We start from the raw sequence: 20,890 nt of genomic DNA, 5'->3' as shown, positions 1-20,890 counted from the left end.
AGCCTCTCTCTTCCAGATCACCTCAGCTTGGACTCTCAGCATCAATTCTCTCTTCAAATTTTCACTTGCCTCATCTCCATGTTCTACTTCCTTCTCTACTCTGCCTGCAAATTCTTACTCCTCTGCTTTGTTTTTTTCATCATAATGCCTATAATATTGCAATACACTATAGTATATAATTTACTTTTTTTTCCTCACTGATATATTTGCAACTGTCCCTGGCAATGTTGAATGAATAAATGAAAGAATAAATGAGTGAAAGCCTCATGAAGTCAAAACTAAGCAATATTTTTTCTCCCCATTGTATCTTGGCACAGTATAGACATTCAGTGAAAATTTAATTAAATTAAGAAACATTTGTTCACTCTTTTTCCAAGGATGGTCAGTAAGAAAAAGCATAGAATGGGTATCATTATTACAAAGTCTTTCCATGCACATGAATCATTGGCATTGACTCAGAACAAGGGCCATGTTTTATTTATTACTAAATATCAAGTTCCTGGCTATGTGATTATGCCTTATTTAATTAATAACTATTTACATCTGGACATCAATTAGCTATTTTAAAAGCATTTTCACATATCCTTTTTGATATCATCATTTTATTTATCATTATAATTCCATGAGGTAGATAGTATTGGTATTTTTATCCTTACCTTACTGATTTGAAAAAACAAATAAATAGTAGAACAGTTACTAAAACACAGGTACTTTGATAACCATCTCTAAAGCTGTTAATAGAACATTTTGATAGTAATAAATATTTTATGCTATGATTTCAAGTCAAATGACTCTTTTCCACTAAAAACATAAAACCATACTCCATCTAAATTGAAATGTAAATTAGAATTTATTTTCAATGAAATTTAACTGTTGGCTTTAGAGCACTTATCTTGAAACTGCCCTGAAATGCACAACTATTAAACATTGATCACTATATTTCCCCTTGTAATAGACTTTTTTTGTGTTTGGAAACCTGTAAGAAACCACAAACCTTGGGATTTTAATTACAGACTTTCTAAACTCCACACAGCAGCTGCAGAATAGGCAAATACCAATTTTATTAGCTTAATAGAATGACATGAACCAATTGAATGAATTGAGTCCCAGAAGATTCTATCCTTTGGATGAGATGTGTTTAGATAGAATAAAAAAACATTACAATGATTTATTTATGATGGAAATGAGGACATAAACTTAAAGTGGCAACACAAACTAATTTCTAATTGCTATACAAAGTTGTACCCTGCAAATGAGCTATGTTTACACATATGTTCTCAGGAAAGCTCCAAACTTTATTTTCATTTCAAGAGTAAAAGAGGCAGGGGAAAATGAAACTTCATTAAATTAAGTGAAAAATAATATTCTTTTAGATTTGTGAATGAAGTATCTAGAGGGGTCTTTCTATTCCAACCCACACTAATTTGTACTATGCAACATGAAGAAGGACAGTTGTTCAACAGTAACTAATAAGATACTCCACAGAGGAAATACATCAAATACATGTCAAAACCCTTATCCAGTGAGAAATAAAAACCAGAAACTACATTAAGTGTAACTGCAGTTTAAAAACAAGAAAAGTTATCTGCATTTTGACCCACTGAATCATCTTTCAATAAAATTTTAATGAACACACTCTTTAACCCTCTTCCAATTTCAGCATTTCACATTAGATATGACTAAAGCTTTTCTAGAACACTACTCTTCTTATTGAGAAACTACTGCCTCATCTTTCCAGAGAGAGAATATCTGAGGAGTGGAGTTAACATATGGTGAATGAATGAGAGACCCAAAGAAAAAGAATGAAAAAGAATGAAAAACAAGAAATCTACTGGGAGAATATTTCCCTTGCCACTAGGTAAGTGCCACTAGATAGGTCCCATTTATTTCTTCCCAATAACAACTGCTCATCATTCTACTTTACCCGCATTCACAGCCCCAATCCTACTTGGGTGAATGGGACCTAGACAAATATATTTAAATAAGTAAATAACATTAAGGTGAATTGTAATGATTAATTTACTCTGAAATCTTTAAAGCCTTTAATAGAGTAAAAGCTAGAACTCAGGAGTCAGTAACTCTGATTTGAAATTGTTGGCTTCCCTCTTAACTGATTTTGTGAACTTAAATTTCTTAATTCTTTGCTTTATCTTCCTCATTAAAAAAAAATCAAGGTAAAAATAGTATCTATCTCAAAACATTTTATGAGGGTCAAATTAGAAAACACATGCACAATGTTTAGTGTAGTGTCTTACACATAGTAAACATTAAAAATGTTAGCTATATAGTTATAATTGTTAACCATTTTTTAAAAAAGTTAGAAAAAGGCTGCAGTGATAAAATTACATATTTAAAAACATCATTGCATTATCATATATATCAGTATCTTTGTCAATTTTCCTGGAGAAGTGAGATGAAGTAGAAGGTGGATTAAGAAAAGAACCTTCTAAAAAGTATGGCCTTGCACCTGACCCCTTAGTGAATACATCATAGGGACATAATATGCTTTTAAATTCCCTTACATGTAATCCCCTATTATCTTTAAGAAATACTTCTCAAGACCCCCAGTGGATTACTGAAACCACAGATAATACTGAATCTTATATTTACTATTATTTTTCCCATACCTACGTATCTATGATAAAGTTTAATTTATAAATTAGACACCAAGATTAACAATAATAAAATAAAACAAAATTTATAATAGAATTTATAACAATATACTGAAATTAAAATTATGTGAATGTGGCCTCTCCCTCTCTCATAACATCTTACTGTGCTGTGCTCAGTCTTCTTGTAATGATGTGAGATGATAAAATGCCTACATGATGAGATGAAATTAAGTGAATGACACAGGCATGATGATGTAGCATTAGGCTAATATTGACCTGACAATAGTCAGAAGGAAGATCGTCTGCTTCCAGACTAGGCTGACTGCTGGCAACTGAAACCATGGAAAGCTAAACTGTGGAGAAAGGGTGACTGCTATATTTCTAACATTCCCAATATATTTCCTTAGATTAGCTTCATGTGGGATAAATAAACATAAGCTTCAATCCAAATCCAAACAGCTTCAATAAAAGGAGTTGAGTGATATTTTCAAAAGAAATTATATATAATCTTATTCCTCAATTTCTTCACCTGATGATAAAAGGAAGTAATTTTTACATTTTAAATATTATATAAGCCTTGCTATAACATAATTTTTATTTTTTTTCTCCTCTTTTGCTATTGGGTTGAACATTTTTAATGTCATTTATACACTTTGGATTTTAATATTGAAACGTAAAGAAAAATACAAATACCTAAGTGGACCATTCATGTTATATATTATGTGTTTATTTTAATGTTATAATAAATATAAACATATGAATGCTATCATGATGATGAAATATTACAGATACTCAGAAAATTTTAGATTTTGGATTTGTCTTTGACTATATTTGTTTTCTTTCCACAGACATCATTTAAAGAAATAATAGTAATGATTATTACAATAATGATAGGTAAAATTTACTGAGAGGTTATTATGAGCCATTTCCTGGGTTAATCTTTTTTTATACATTAGCCCATATAATTTTCAAAACAACTGAATGTTGAGTGAAGTTAATCAAATTGTCCAGGTGTTCAATTCAGGTAAATTGAAAAACTAGGATTGGATTTATGTCTGTCTGACTACAAAATGGAAGTTCTTGAAATATAGTGCATATTATAGAGTACAAACTGAAATACTGGTTCTCTACTTAAGACAAGACTATAGTTTGAAGCAATGTCTCAATTTCAACTTCTTTTGTGCCTTTCAATTCACCCTCAAAAGGTGTAATATGATGGGAATCCTGGGATACTAAATGTTATATTTTGATTGAATAGCAGACTTTATATTTACACCTGAATAAATCATTTATTTAATAATATTATGTGTGACTAGCACTTAAATCCAGTAAATTGAAATGCTGATTCTTCTCTAGACCACATACATATCTCAATTTAGATTGCTGAGTGCCCTTCATTATCTTTTAATTCTTATGCAAAGTCAGAATAATTATGTTAATTTTTATTTGAACACTGAATAATGATTATATGATTAAAGGTAATAGCAAGAAATGACATAAAAATGTTATCCCCACTATAGTTGCCAAATTCTGAATAAAAAATAAAGCCTAAAAATCAGATTGAAGATTTAAAATATATATAATGGTTTAAAACTATTTAGAAATTTTGTACTATTCTGGAACAATATTAATCACATGATACATTTAGTCCATAGGTTTATAATGAGTGAAATAAAGTCATTTCATGCAAAGAAATTTAGGAACACCAAATTACCTTTTTCACTATCTCTAAGTGACAAAGCATTGATGATCTTAACTGAAATATGAGTATAGGATATATGAATGCAAGTTAGATTGTAGATTGCTGATGTATGAATTCATTGTGATATATGAATATAGGATAGGTTGTATAATATTGAGAATTGAAGCAGGAGACAAGTTAGAAACTATTCCAGGGAAGCTCTCAGAAATGAGCAATTTGAAGAAGAGGGATCAATGCAAAAGCTATTATCCTCCTATTAAAATTGGGAAACAATTAGGACAATAATTTTATCTCCATAAAATTAGGACCACTTGTAACCCACACTAGTTATGGGGGCCATTAGGGTGGCAAAATTATATGTTTCAAATAATCTAGGAAATCAGGCAAATATTTCTTCATGAGAAGAAATAGCAAACCCCAAAGGTTCAGATTTACCAAAAAAAAAAAAAAAAAGAAATTAAAAAAAAAAAGAAAGAGAGAGAGAGAGAGAATTTCCGTTTTTACAATCAAGTAGAAATATTCAGTAGGCTGATGAAAATATCAGAGAAGATTAGTAAATCAAGTCTAGGAAAGAGTTAACTAAAATCAGCTAAGAACACTTTAGAGGAAGAAGGGGATTATAATAATCTGTTCTCTTTCAATGTAAGCAAGAGAAACCTATCTAGAAAGCTTAACTAAAAGAGAGACATGTCCTAATATATTAAAACAAGGAAACTGGACACCATGAGGGCACTCTCTTAACTCTTACTTTTTGTACATTCCTGTTTCTCTTTTTTCAAACTTAATTCATCTTTTTCAGTCTACCTATATAATTCATAGCTGCAAAATACAATAAAACTGATTCCCATTTCTCATCCCTTTTTTTTTTTTTTTGCCTCTTTTAGTTTTGCTATTCTTTCCTTCTTCTTTCCCAGTTTTTTTTTTTTTTTTCAGGAGAGGAATTTGATTGAATCATTTGTCTTTCTCTTAACACTCAAAAATGATGAGAAAGGTTGGTTGTGGGTACATAACCATCTAGAAAACGGCTGTTTCCTGTATTTTGTAGGAGGTGAAGTTCATCTCTATGAGATGCTGTAGAGAGCTAACCAAACTGCAAGAGGTGATCTTTTCAGGGTCAAAGATATAACCTAAAGAAAACCTATATCCCAGAATAAGATAGAAAAGGAGAGAAAAAAAGGCAAAGAACAGTTAAGAGGAAGATGAAGTCTAAACCAAGAGAAGTAGAAAATCAAAAGAAACAATATATATTCAGCAGGGGGAAAATGAATAATATGTGGATTGGAAAAGTACCAGTGGATTTGACCACTAAAGAATTAGTGATCATCAGAATGACAGTTTCTGCACAGATAAGGAAAGGGTTAGTTGCCACATGATTTGATGATATTCAGATATATCATGTTTATACTATTGCCCTCAGATACTAGTATAATAACCAATATATATTTTAAAAAAGGAGTGGGAGCAAATTAGAGTAATTTTCTATGACATTCCTAATAACTGCTATCTCCTAGTGAACTCTCTTTTTATCTGAACACCCATAAATTGCTGTTTTAAGAGTCTGTTTTAGAATGTTACTGGGAATTTAGTGTCAAATTGACCAGTCTATGGGTTCTTGAATGTAATCTTTTCTCAAAAACAGAACAAAACAAAACAAAAACAAATAAACAAACAAGACACATTTTTCTTCCCAGTATTCCAGAAGCTCTCTAAATTTGGATGATTCCATAAGGCTAAATGAATGAGATGTGATCTTCTCCAAAATTTTCTTTGGTTCCCTGGGATGCGCTTTGTTTGGGTCAGGAGAAATAAACTATTTTTAAGCAACCATCTGCTCTTGCATTACCTTTCATTTTATTTTCCTCTTTCCCACAATTCTTTTTTTTTTTTTTTTTACTTTTCCTGTTTGAAGACCATTTGCTTTGACATAGAAATTGGACAATAAAACACTGAGTAGTCCTTTCTGTTGTCTCTGTATAATATACATCTGCCTCAAACCAACATTAGAAATAAAATTTCAATTTCTACTTGAGGCCCAGTTCATTTTAGAAGGGGTCATTTTTGGTCTCCATAGCACTGCAGATGCAAAAACAAGGGTGGCATAGGATAAACTATGTCTTTAAGCCCCCTGCAGTTTTGTACACAAGTGGAAAAATGAGACTCAAATAAAATTGATAAGTATGGGACCATAGGGATGTCTTTATGGGAAGTGTTAAATTGGGCATGGGAATATGTTTGCATTGCAAAATCATAGCCAGCTTGAATCCTGACATGATTTTACAGACATTTGTAACATAATTTACGGCTGTAATCTTCCAATTAAAAGTTGGTTCCTGGACTTCATAACCTGTTTATTGTACATTGAATTATCATCTATTGTTTTTAGGAATTACCAAGTGAACATAGATGTGATTATTATGAGCTTTTTATGTAATGATTATGTAATGATTTTTACGTAATGATTATTATGAGGTTTTATGTAATGAAATGAAGTGATGACTTACAATCTCACAATTTTATGTCATATCATCAAAATTTTTTCCTCTACTCTCATAAAAACATAGGATCTCACTCAAAAGGTGTCCTCGCAATCCTGAAATGGACTGTAGTCATTCCTGCTTTCATATGTTAGTATATATTTTTTAATTCTTTTTTCTATGTGCAACTTTTTTTCCTGTGTACTCTACCCATCCTTTAAGAATCAGTTCAAGCCCCACCCCTGAGGTAAAGCATTCTCTGAGGAGGATTTTAACTTCAATATGTATCTCTTTCCCTAACTCCCTTTATAGTTAGGTTCTATATACTACAATGCACACATTATTATACATTGTTCTTAATTCTTCATTCTTACAGCTGTACTTTTTGGCTTTATTATATACATTATGCTTATTTATTCATAAATGTATTCATTATCAAGTAATAAACACTTTGTGAATGTGTTTCTTTTGTTCACAACCAGAAATAAAATTACTATGGCAAGAACTGGCTAATCCTATTAACACATTTATTTGAACAACATACACGGTATAAGTGGAGGCTGAAACAAAGGGTAACAACAATTTTGCCACCTTGTCTTTTATATTTTCAGTGGTCTATAAAATAAATAAAATACTAGGAAAATAGTAGTTGCATACTAAATGCTTAGATTTATAAATAGGGAGCAGTTAACACTTCAAAGATGAATCTATGTCATAGTGTTTAAACTAGCTCTAAAACTAGAACCTGGAGGAACACAGAGCTGAAGGGAGATGAAAAATGGAGAAGGGTGGCCTTGTAGTGGATCTGAATATGAGAAATGGTGAAGGAGGCAAAACTACCTGGTAGTTCCTCCTGTGTACATGGAGGAAAATACTAGACAGGACAATACTAAACAACAAAGATTCAGAAAACTCTCCACAGAGAGGTATATTTGTGAAAAGCAAAAGAAACTAGCATTATTTAAAATGTGAGTAGCAGCAGGAAGTCTACCAATTATTTTACATATTTCACCTAACTCAATCTTCATGAAAATCTTTTATAGATTTTATTGTTTTTATTGTTATTTATACTCTGTAGAAGAGGAAACTGAAGATAATAGGTATATGACCAATAGGGTAAATGTAGTTTTGCTCTATATATGAAAGATACTTGAAAAATAAATGAAGGTTAAAATGAAGGATAAAAGAAACATATATTTGCTATATAAGAAGAAGAAAAAATAAATATATAGATTGCTCTTGAGACTATACAATCAAAACATATAAACTATAAACCTATGATAAATATACATATATTTGAATTTTTTTTCAAAACCATAACAACACATTAAGCCAAAAGTCTTTTTCCTTTCAGGGAGATATTCTGACATTAGACAAGTACATCCTCTCTCATGAAATTATATTTCCAGGATTCTAGCAAATATAAACTTAATCCAACCAGGAAATGGAAGAAAAGTCATAAATAGAAATGTACAGTATATAATATTCATTTTTTAAAGGATTTTTTTCCTTTCACATAATTCTCTGAAGTCTTGATCACTTCTGAGACTTTCTATCAGCTTTATTTTATGCTGTACTTTTTCCAATTCACAATTTTATCAAAGGAATTAAGGTCAACAGGCAAAATATTGGTACACAAAAGCACTGTAATCCACTTGGAATAAAGTGAAAAGCAAAGCAAGAAAACAAACAAACTCACAATCATGCAAACATCAACATATATCAGAAATTGAATATTTGAAATAATATATATTTATATTTGTAGGAATTTATGACTAATGTTGGTACACTGAACTAGCATTATCACTAACAGAATTGGCTCCATCAATTAAGATGGCTTAGAAGATTGAGAAAAAAAAAAAAAGAAAGAATCATGGTGAGTCATGCAGAATGGATAGGAGCTCACCTTTAACTTTATTCTTTGAAGCAGCCGCTGGTTCCAAGGAAAAGATTGCACAAGAAGAGAACAGACATATTAGATATTAGACAGAGTGTCTAGTAAGAAAAAGAGATATGTTATTATTATTAAACTCTAAGAAGGTAATATTTATGATTATACAGTCAGCACACTTTAGAGGAAAAGAATCTATAATTAAGAAAATAATAGTTGGTTACATTTTGTTAGTATATGATTAAAGTCTTTGAATAAGAAATAATAAAATAGATAGGGGACAGTGCAAATTCCAAACACCATAAGGACTACATGAATTACTTTTAAGGACTGTATATCTTTTCTTTCTCCCTCCTTAACTCAACATTAGTTAATTGAATTAAAGAAAGTGAATTGGGGAAATCAGAAGGGAAGACAAACCATGAGAGACTGTGGACTCTGAGAAACAAACTGAAGGTTTTGCAGGGGAGGAGAGTGGGGGGTTGGGTAAGCCTGGTGGTAGTTATTAAGGAGGGTACATATTGCATGGAGCACTGGGTGTGATGCATAAACAATGAATTTTGGAACACTGAAAAAAATAAAGTAAAATAAAATAAGAAATACTCACATATACTTTAAATATATTTTATTTTATTTAATGATTAAAATCTAACCCATAAGATTCCTTGCATTTGCTGAGTGCTTACTAAATGCCAGAGTCTGAGGTTAAGTATTTTTTACCCACTTGCCACATAATAATGACAGTTTCAGGAAGCAAGTTATGTACTCTGAAAACTATAGAACACTTATGAAAGAAATTGAAGAGGACACCAAGAAATGGAAAAATATTCCATGCTCATGGATTAGAACAAACATTATTCAAATGTCTATACTACACAAAGCAAACTACATATGCAATGGCATTCCTATCAAACTACCACCAGCATTTTCTACAGAGCTAGAACAAATAATCCTAAAACTTGTATGGAACCACAAAAGACCCCAACGAGCTGAAACAATCCTGAAAAAGAAAAGCAAAGTTGGGGCATCATGATTCCGGGCTCCAAGCTATATTAGAAAACTGTAGTCATCAAGACAGTATGGTACTGGCACAAAACCATATTGATCAAAAGAATGGAATAGAAAACCCAGAAATGGACCCACAACTATATGGTCAAATAGTCTTCAGCAAAGCAGGAAGGAATACCCAATGGAAGAAAATTCTCTTCAACAAATGAACAGCAACATGCAGAAGATTGAAACAGGACCACTTTCTTACACCATACACACACAGACACAAAATTCAAAATAGATGAAAGACTTAAATGTGAGTTAGGAAACCATCAACAACCTAGAGGGAACAACCTCTTTGACCTTGACCATAGCAACTTTTCACTAGACATGTCGCCAGAGGCAAGGGAAACAAAAGCAAAATTGAACTATTGGGAGTTCATCGAGATAAAATATCTTCCACAGAGTGAATATAACAATCACCAAAACTAAAACACAACTTTTGGAAAGGGAGATGATATTTGCAAGTGACATATCTGATAAAGGGTTAGTATATAAAATATTTAAAGAACTTAGAAAACTCAACACCTAAAAACAAATAATTCAGTTAAGAAATGGGCAGAAGACATGAATAGACATGAATAGACAATTTGTCAAAGAAGACAACCAAATGGCTAAGAGACACATGAAAATATGCTCAATATCACTCATCATCAGAGAAATACAAATCAAAATCACAATGAGACACCACCTCACACATTCGTCAGAATGGCTAAAATTAACAACATAAGAAGCAACAGGTGTTGGTGAGGATTTGGAGAAAGGGGAACTCTCTCACACTGTTGGTGGGATGCAAACTGATGTAGCAACTCCTGGAAACAGTATAAAGCATCTTCAAAAAGTTAAAAATAGAACTGCCCTACAATGCAGCAATTGCACTACTAGGTATTTACCCAAAGGATACAAAAATACAGATTTGTAGGGATACATGTACCGTGATATTAATAGAGGCATTATTAACAACAACTAAACTATGGAAAGAACCCAAATATCCATTGACATGGACAAGGACATGGATAAAGAAATTGTGTGTGTGTGTGTGTGTGTACATGTGTGTGTACCTGCACATGTATGTATAAAATGGAATATTACTCAGCCATCAAAAGAATGAAATCTTGCCATTTACAATGACATGGACAGAGCTAGAATGCATTATGCTGAGCAAAATAAGTCAGAGAAAGACAAATACCATGTGATTTCAATCATCTGTGGAATTTAAAACACGTAACAGGTGAACAGATGGGAGGAGGAAAAAGAGGGAAACAAACCATATGAGACTCTTTTTTTTTTTTTTAAAGATTTTATTTATTTATTTGACAGAGAGAGATCACAAGTAGGCAGAGAGGCAGGCAGAGAGAGAGAGAGAGAGGAGGAAGCAGGCTCCCTGTCGAGCAGAGAGCCCGATGTGGGACTCGATCCCAGGACCCTGAGATCATGACCTGAGCGGAAGGCAGCGGCTTAACCCACTGAGCCACCCAGGCGCCCCACCATATGAGACTCTTAAAGATAGAGAACAAACTGAGAGCCAGTGGAGGGAGGTGGGAGGGGGTGGGACAGATGGGGGATGGGTATTAATGAGGACACTTGTTATGATGAACACAGGGTGCTGTATGGAAGTAATGAATCACTGAATTCCACTCCTGAAACCAGTAGTCCACTGTGTGTTGATTAACTAGAATTTAAATACAAATTTAGAGAAAAAAAAAAAGAAGTTTCGTTATCATTTTCTCACAGATGTCGAAACTAAGACTCAGAAAAGTCAAATTACTTGGTGACTATGACACAACTGGAAAGAAGCAAATTTGGGATTTGATCCTAGTTGTGTCTAATTTCTAAATCTGTGAACTTGGGATTTAAGGCACTGTTCAGTTGCCAACTGAACTGCAAATATAAGGTCTACAAAGCCAAATCAAAACTGAATGATTCACTAGTCTTCAGCTATTTGGTACTTCGTATTTGGTACTTTGGTATTTGGTTGACTACATAGGTATAAAACTAGAAAACTCCATTACTTTAAATGGCATTATCCCCATTAAGAAGGAGAAATTTCAATTTATTTGTATCTAATGGCAAACACTATTTAGGTCCAGAAGTACACTTAATGAGGAAATTAGAAGAGTCATACAAGAAAGGCTTGTATGACTTATTCAAAGAAAGGCTTCTAGATGCAATGCAGAGATACCTCTAAACAGTTTGCTATTGTTAGAAAAATAAATTTTACAATTTTTGTAAAAGCCAGTAACATACATATTTTGTGTATGTCGGTTTCCCAAACAGGATCATACACATGACTTTGTAGTCTTTCTTTCACATTTCCCAGGTTGATGCATGGCATTCTAACTCACTATTTTAACAGTTGTGTATTTTCCCACAGTCTCTATGAATGTGAGACTATTTCCCTATTGATAAACAATCAGGTCAGTTGTAGAGTACTTTTTTTTTTTTTTTTTTCCTGCTACTAACAATACTGCAATGCTCATCCTATGTCATACCCATTATGTATTATAGTGGTGTTTAGTTTCTGTAGGCGAGCTCTGAAGGTTCTCATTTTTTTTTTTTCAGGAAAAAAAAAAAGCCAACAAAGATGAAGACCTTTAAATATTGCAGATGGAAGGGTTGAGATTATTTGGAAAGGAAATTCGCAGTATATTGAATGCTCTAAAATAAGAAGAAACCAGAATAAGAGAAAATAAATAGAAAAGAATAGAATCCAGTGTTTCAAATAAATGATACACTGCAAACTCCTTTGCTCTTTTAAAATGTTGCATTTAACTTTTATTACTACATGATTTTTTTTTAAGATTTTGTTTATTTATTTGACTGACAGAGATCACAAGTAGGCAGACAGGCAGGCAGAGAGAGAGGAAGGGAAGCAAGCTCCCTGTTGAGCAGAGAACCCAATGTGGGGCTCCATCCCAGGACCCTGGGATCATGACCTGAGCTGAAGGCAGAGGCTTTAACCTACTGAGCCACCCAGGCGCCCCCTTACTATATGTTTTTCAACTAAAATTCAGGTCTTAGTTTCTTCAAAGAAGTTTACTGGATTTCAAAATTCTAATCACTGGGAATTATTTTCCTCTTTTGTATTATTTTTAAGGTTGCACAAGGCTGAAACACATTGTTAGAATATGCAAAATGTTTTTTGCCTCAATTTCAAGAAAATATTTCAATGCATCAGTGTACTCATTTGTTCATATGAAGAGAAATTTTGCTTCAAATTGAAATTTATCACTTAAAAACTTTAGCATGAATTGAAAGAAAAATTATGAAAACCCCTTAAAAATATTTAAGGTAATAACTAGTATTTAATATGTAAAGATACAACCAATATTGTATAAAGATTCATATTGAATTGAATAAAAATAGAGAAATTAAAATAGAAAAGACAAATCTTTACATTTCTTAGGGGAATGGAGGTGAATTATTGAAAGTTCTCAAACATTACACAAAGGCAGATGATTGTATTCTTAAATTATTGGGTAGAAACCAACATAGAATAGAAAGGAAAACAAAAGCTCTATGCCTGTTTCTGTGTGTTCAGGCAGCTAATACTAAACTAGACTGGTTAATATAATTGGAAAGAGGCCAGGCTACCAGGCTTGTTAGCCCAATTATAATTCTCTGCATATTCAATAAAAGAAGCCAAGATGACAGCAATACTGTCATAAATGTCATGTTCAATACTTGTAAGATTTTCCATTGTCAGCATAGCCCAATTATAAGTCAATTGTAAAGTGCACATTGCATACTACCCAAAAAGCATTAAAAATGCTTTTTTAACGTTCATAGTTAAAATGAAAAGAAAGGAAATAAAGGTATTGACCAGAAAAAAGTTTTAGAGATGATATAAACATTTCTTCACATTTATACTAAAAGCACTAATTTGTAACTATAACATTATAGTTGCTCATACTATTTTTTTCAAAGATGATTAGTTAAATATTAAACTTGTAACTGCTATTATATTAATAATGTGAAAACTTTGGCATACAACTTTTGAAGAAAAGTATGAATACTAACAGAATTATCATCATTATTTATATACGATTTCAGAATAGTTAGTGAATATTAGACATTATATTAATAAAGTTTAACTCCAAAACTCCAGTATAAATGATGAAAAAGTTAAATACAATTAGTTGATTATGTTAACAATAGAGTTACATTGAATTAGTTGACACTCTATCTTAAAGATATCACTAATAAATTCATGAAGTATTTTGTGAACTCTAAGACACTGTTTCTTAAAGTACAAGAACTATAAATAGGGCATGAGGGCATACTCAACTCAGGGGAGATTAGACAAATTTTATCTAACTCAAAATTGATACAACCTAGACACATTTTCTTTTAATTCCTACTTCTTATTTTAAGATTTACTATCATAACAAAAGAGTGATATATTTTATTAGTATCTGCTATGTGTAAATAGTATTAACATACCCAATCTGTGGTTACATTTAGAAATGGTTGCTGAAAAATAATTTAGCAACAAAGCATTTAGTAAATAGCAAAGATATTACTTTGCTATTTATTCATTTATTCACAGATATTAATGTTAAAGCAGTATGGATCTTTTCATTTCAAGATTATGTAGAATTTCTTTGAAATGCTTTGATATTTTAGCCTAGTCTTTGGTATTCTTCTTTTCATAAGCAAATTTATATATAAAGGATCAATGTTTCTTAATATGAAGCCATGAACTTAAAAAGTGTTTAGGTTTTCTAAGAAGACAAAGGTTACTAACATCTATGACTTCATATTCAGATATATTAGAGGTTTCCCTTGCCCCAAATTTATTGGCAATGAAATAAAACAAAACAAACAAATAAAATTAATTGCCATGGATGCTGTACAATATAATTTTTAAATATGAAGAAGTTACTCATATATATGTGCAAATTATAAAAATAAAAGAGAATACACTGCCACTACTTTCTAGAAGAAATACAGTGAAAACAAAGATATTCAGAATATTACAAAGCTGAGATCTAGAAAGGATAATATTACTTTTCCTAGGTCACAAAGCTATTCACAAATTTAAAACCAAAACAGCAGCCTGGATGAATACATGTATGTTAAAATCTGCTACATCAAAATGCAATCATTAGATATAGTAGCAATGTAGTGCTAATCAATGTGAGTTTGATTCCTTTTTACAAGAAGGATATCGCACTGATTTGAAAAGGGGAAGTAGTAGTACATTTACTTTATTAGACACCTACCACATTTTTACAGTCTCTCAAAATATGGAAATTAAATAATTGCATTTTTAGGTCTAGATAACCACCCAAATTTTCTCCTTTTCTCATTTTTTTTCACCAAACCTCCAATACAAACCTAACACATTCTTTCACTAATCACTTAAGGTTTATTTAAAATAACATCTTTCTTAACTATCAACTAACATGGTCTAAACATTAGAATTTCCCCCTAAGACTCATTAGAACTTGAAAACATGTGATAGAATCCAATGTCTTTCACAAGTTTTTTCTTTCTCAACCACCCAAATTTTACAGTAGGAAACAGGTGTAAAAAATGATGCTTGAGAAAGAAAATTTGCTAAAGAAGTTATACTCCAAAGTAACCAAATATTTGATGGGTACAAATTTCTTTTCAGACAAATACACCAGCCAATGAATAAAGAGGAAATGATAGAATTTGAAAACCACCATACTGTAGTGCCTAACAAGTTCTCATATATAGGCAGCTATCACTGTCTGTCCTATCATCATTAAAAGAAAGACTAAGTGGAAGAGAAAAGGTGGTGGAGGACTAGGGGCCCCTATTTCAACTGGTCCCCTGAATTGAGCTGGATATCTACCAGGCCATGCTGAACACCCACAAAACCAGCCTGAGATATAAGAAGATATATCTGGATCTCTACAAACAGAATATCTCCAGTGTTGGTCTCAAGGTATGAAGTAGTGAGCCCTGATTCTGTGGGTAGATATCAAAAAATAAATGGAAGTGGGGAGAAGGGGTGAGAGAGCCTCCAGGATCCTGCACTGCCAAAGAGCAAAAGCCTTCCACACTGGAGACCGGGCACAGACTTGCAACTAGATAGCAAAGAGGAAAGGACCTTAGGGCAGCCCCTCCAGATTGAACCTGGACCTGCAGGGGTGTTTATGTGAACTGGGGGCAGCTTGTGGTTTTAGAAGCACAAAGGGCAGAGATGTGCCTGAACCTGGAAGCGAGGGCTGGGGGTGTGGCTCTGGGGCACCCAACCCAGGACACTGTGGTTTTAAGCAGCACAGACATAAATGGAGATAGTGTGGCCTGGAGTGGTTAGTGGAGAGCAGATTTAGATCTCTCTCATCTGAGACAGAGGTTTGGAAGAGTCACTTTGCTCTGACTCTTGAAGAGACATGGAATGGCACCAGGTCAGGATGCCAGAGAACAAAAGCCCCACAAAACAGGTTTTCACTGAGCCCACGCCCTCCACCGAGGCAGGGCAACTCTTCCCAAACAGGGTTGCCTGAGTAACAGCATGGCAGTCCCCTTCCCCAGAAGACAGGCTGGAAGAATAAGAGGCCAACACCCCTAAGATCCCTATGAAATAGGTGCATCTTCCTTGGGTTGTTGTCAATAATTTGGACTCTGAACATTCCCTCAATCACCCCTCAACAGAATGACTCAGAGGAAGAACCTCCAACATAGGAAAGATTCAGAGACTGTGACCTCTGCCACAGAACTAATGGATATGGATATAAGCAAGATATCAGAAAAAGACTTCATGGTAACAGTTATACAGACAATAGCTAAGATGGAGAAAATGGTCATTGGCAACACAGATTTTCTAAGGGCAGAAATGAGATCTAATCTGGCAAAACTTAAAAATGCTATCAATGAGATCCAATCTAATCTAGATACTCTAGCAGCTAAGGTAAATGAGGCAGAGAAACAAATTAGTGGTCTAGAAGACAAACTGATAGAAGGAACAAGAGGGGGCCTGGAACAAACAGCTTAAAATCCATGAAAACAGAATTAGAGAAATAAATGATGCCATGAAATGGTCCAATGTCAGAATTATTGGGATCCCTGAGGGAGTGGAGAGATAAGGAGAACTAGAAGATATATTTGAGCATATCATAGCTGAGAACTTTCCTAATCTGGAGTATGAAAAAAGCATTCATGCCCTAGAGGCAGAGAGGACTCCTCCTAAGATCAAGGAGAGCAGACCAACGCCCTGGCATATTATAGTAAAACTTGCAAATATTAGAACCATGGAAACCATCTTAAGAGCAATAGGGGAAAGAGATTCCTTGCTCCAGAGGGAGGAACATCAGAATAATGTCAGATGTGTCCACAGAGACCTGGCAAGCCAGGAAGGGCTGGCAGGACATATTCAGGGTACTAAATGAGAAGAGCATGCAGCCTAGCATACTTTATTTGGTAAAGCTACCATTCAGAATGGATGGAGAGATAAAGAGCTTCTAGGATTGGCAGAAAGAAAGAATATGTAACCACTAAGCTGGCCTTGCTAAAAATATTAAGGGGGGTTCTCTAAAAGGAGAAAGACCCAAGAGTGACATAAAACAGAAGTTTACAGAGATGATCTATAGAAACAATGACTTAACAGGCAACATGATGGCAATAAAATCGTATCTTTTAATAATCACTCTCAATATGAATGGCTTAAATGCTCCCATAAAAAGGTACTGGGTTGCAAATTGGATAAAAAGACAGAACCTATCCATATACTGTCTACAAGAGACTCATTCTGAACCTAAAGATACAACCAGATTGAAAGTGAAGGGATGGAGAACCATCTTTCATGCCAACAGACCTCAAAAGAAAGCTGGGATAGCAATTCTCATGTCTGATGGATTCGATTTTAAGCTAAAGACTGTAGTTAGAGATATAGAAGGACATTCTATCATTTTTAAAGGGTCTATCCAGCAAGAAGATCTAATAATTGTAAATATTTATGCCCCCAACATGGGAGCAGCCAACTACATAAGCCAACTGTTAACCAAAATAGACATATTGATGATAATAATAAGTTAGTAGTAAGAGACCTCAACACTCCACTCTCAGCAATAATCATTTAAGCAGAAAATCAACAAAGAAACAAGAGCTTTGAATGACACACTGGACCAAATAGACCTCATAAATATATGCAGAACATTCCACCCTAAAACAACAGAGTACTCATTCTTCTTGAGCATATAAGGAACTCTCTCCAGAATGGACCACATACTGGGTCACAAATCAGGTCTCTTTCTTACCAAAAGATTGAGAGGATCACATGGTTTGTCTCTTTCCTTTTATTAATGTGTTCTTTCACATTGATTGATTTGTGAATGTTGAACCACCTTTGCATCCTAGGGATAAATAAATACCACTTGGTTGTGGTGGGTAAACCTTTTAATGTACTGTTGGGTCCTATTAACTAGGATCTTGTTGAGAATTTTGGCATCCATATTCATCAGGGATAGTGGTCTGAAATTCTCCTTTTTGATGTAGAAATTCTCCTTTTCCTGGTTTGGGGATCAAGGTAATGCTGGCCTCATAGAATGAGTCTGGAAGTTACCCTTCTGTTTCTATTTTTTGAAACAGCTTCAGGAGAATAGGTATTATTTCTTCTTGAATGTTTGGTAGAATTCCCCAGGAAATCCATCAGGTCCTGAACTCTTGTTTTTTGGGAGGTTTTTAATCACTGCTTTAATCTTGTTACTGGTTATTGGTCTATTCAGGTTGTCACTTTCTTCCTGTTTCAGTCTTGGTAGTTTATAGGTTTCCAGAAATGCATCTATTTCTTCCACGTTACTTCATTAATTGACATAGTTGTTGATAATTTCTGATAATTGTTTCTATTTCCTTGGTGTTAGTCATGATCTCTCACCTTTCATTCATAATTTTATTAATTTGGATCTTTTCTCTTTTCTTTTGTATAAATCTGGCCAGTGGCTTAATGATCTTATTAATTCTTTCAAAAAACTAGCTTCTAGTTTCATTGATATGTTCTACTGTATTTCTGTATTTCTAATTCATTGATCTCTGCTCTAATCTTAATTATTTCTCTTTTCACATGTGGGCTAGGCTTAATTTGTTGTTCATTCTCCAGTTCTTTTTTTTTTTTTTTTAAAGATTTTATTTATTTATTTGAGAGAGAGAGAGAATGGGAGAGAAAGCATGAAAGGAGAGAGGTCAGTGGGAGAAGCAGAGTTCCTGCCAAGCAGGGAGTCCAATGTGGGACTCGATCCTGGGACTCCAGGGTCATGACCTGAGCTGAAGGCAGTTGCTTAACCAAATGAGCCACCCAGGTGCCCTCATTCTCCAGTTCTTTAACATGTAAAGAATTTGTGTTTTCAGGACTTTTTTTTTTTTTTTTTTTTTTGAGTGAGGCTTGGATGGCTATGTATTTCCCCCTTAGCACCATCTTTGCTGGTGGTTTCAGACCAATGTGTTTTCATTCTCATTGGTTTCCATTATTTTTTTTTTAAGTTATCCTTTGATTTACTGGTTGACCCTTGTACTCTTGAGCAGGATGGTCTTTACATTCCAAGTGTTCAATTTTTTTTTTCCCAAACCTTTTCTTGTGATTGAGTTCCAGTTTCAAAGCATTGTGGTCTGAGAATATGAAGGGAACAAAATATGACATCCTTTCCTGATTAAAACTCTTCAGAATGTAGGGATAAAAGGAACATTCCTCAACTGCATAAAATCTACCTATGAAAAACCCACAGCAAATATCATTCTCAATGGGGAAAAGCTGATAGCCTTTCCCTTAAGATCAGGAACACGACAAGGATATCCACTCTCACCATTATTGTTCAACATAGTACTAGAAGTACTAGTAACAGCAATCAGATAACAATAAGAAATAAAATGTATTCAAATTGGCAAAGAAGAAGTCAAATTCTCTTTTTTTCACAGATGACATGATACTTTATGTAGAAAACCCCAAAGACTCCACCCCCAAATTACTAGAACTCATACAGCAATTCACTTATGTGGCAGGATACAACATCAATGCACAGAAATCAGTTGCTTTCATATACACTAATAATTTAACAGTAGAAAGAGAAATTAGAGAATTGATTTCATTTACAGTAACACCAAAAACTGTAAGATACCTTGGAATAAACCTAATCAAAGACATAAAGGATCTGTACTCAAGGAACTACAGAACACTCATGAAAGCAACTGAAGAAAACACAAAAAGATGTAAAAACATCCCATGCGTCTGGATCAGAAGAATAAACATTGTTAAACTGTGTATGCTTTCAACATCATCCAGATCAAAATACCAATGGCATTATTCAAAGTCCTGGAACAAACAATCTTAAATTTTGTATAGAACCAGAAAAGACTCCAAATTGCAAAGGAAATGTTGAAAAAGAAAAACAAAGCTGAGGGCGTCATGTTGCCTGATTTCAAGCTATATTACCAAGCTCTGATCACCAAGACAGCATGGTATTGGCACAAAAATGGAATGGAACAGAATACAATGGAATACAATGGAACAGAATAGAGAGCCCATATATAGACTCTTAACTCTATGGTCAAATAATCTTCGACAAAGCAGGAAAAAGTATCCAATGGAAAACAGATAGTCTCTTCAATTGGTGCTGGGAAAATTGGACAGTTATATACAGAAGAATGAAACTTGACCGTTATCTTACACCATACACAAAGATAAATTCAGAATTGATGATAGACCTCAGTATGTTACAGGAATCCATCAAAATCCTAGAGGAGAACATAGGCAGTAACTTCTTCAACATTGGCCACAGCAACTTCTTTCAAGACATGTCTCCAAAGGCAAGGGAAACAAAATTAAAAAATGAACTTTTGGGACTTCGTTAAGATAAAAAGTTTCTACACAGCTAAGGAAACAGACAACAAAACAAAGAAGCAACCCACAGAATGGAAGAAGATATTTGCAAACGACATTATAGACAAGTGACCGATATTCAAGATCTATAAAGAATTCCTCAAACTCAACACACACAAAACAGATAATCACATCAAAAATTGGGCAGAAGACATGAACAGACACTTCCCCAAAGTGTCCAAAGAAGACATACACATGGCTAACAGACACATGAAAAGGTGTTCATCATCATTAGCCATCAGGGAATTCAAATCAAAACCACATGAGATGTATCAGTTTACAGTATTTAGAATGTCAAAAATTGATAGGCAAGAAACA

General features: G+C 33.6%; 1 protein-coding gene across 3 annotated transcripts in view; it reads right to left on the bottom strand.

Moving 5' to 3' along the window:
• The window catches only part of CADM2 (cell adhesion molecule 2), a 1,078,599-nt gene that overhangs the window by 321,436 nt on the left and 736,273 nt on the right, over positions 1 to 20,890 (bottom strand). For 2 of the 3 annotated variants that reach the window (XM_044251154.1, XM_044251156.1), the window contains exon 2: positions 8,695 to 8,721. The exons of the other annotated variant lie outside the window; for it this stretch is intronic. In XM_044251154.1, coding sequence (XP_044107089.1) covers positions 8,695 to 8,721 — 27 coding nt within the window. The remainder of the gene's footprint in view (positions 1 to 8,694; positions 8,722 to 20,890) is intronic. 3 annotated transcript variants of the gene reach the window in all.

Source organism: Neovison vison, chromosome 6, assembly GCF_020171115.1.
Source record: "Neovison vison isolate M4711 chromosome 6, ASM_NN_V1, whole genome shotgun sequence".
In the NCBI taxonomy this organism is placed as follows: Eukaryota; Metazoa; Chordata; class Mammalia; order Carnivora; family Mustelidae; genus Neogale; species Neogale vison.
Note: the sequence above shows the minus strand (reverse complement) of the source record. Positions and strands in the feature narration are given on the sequence as shown.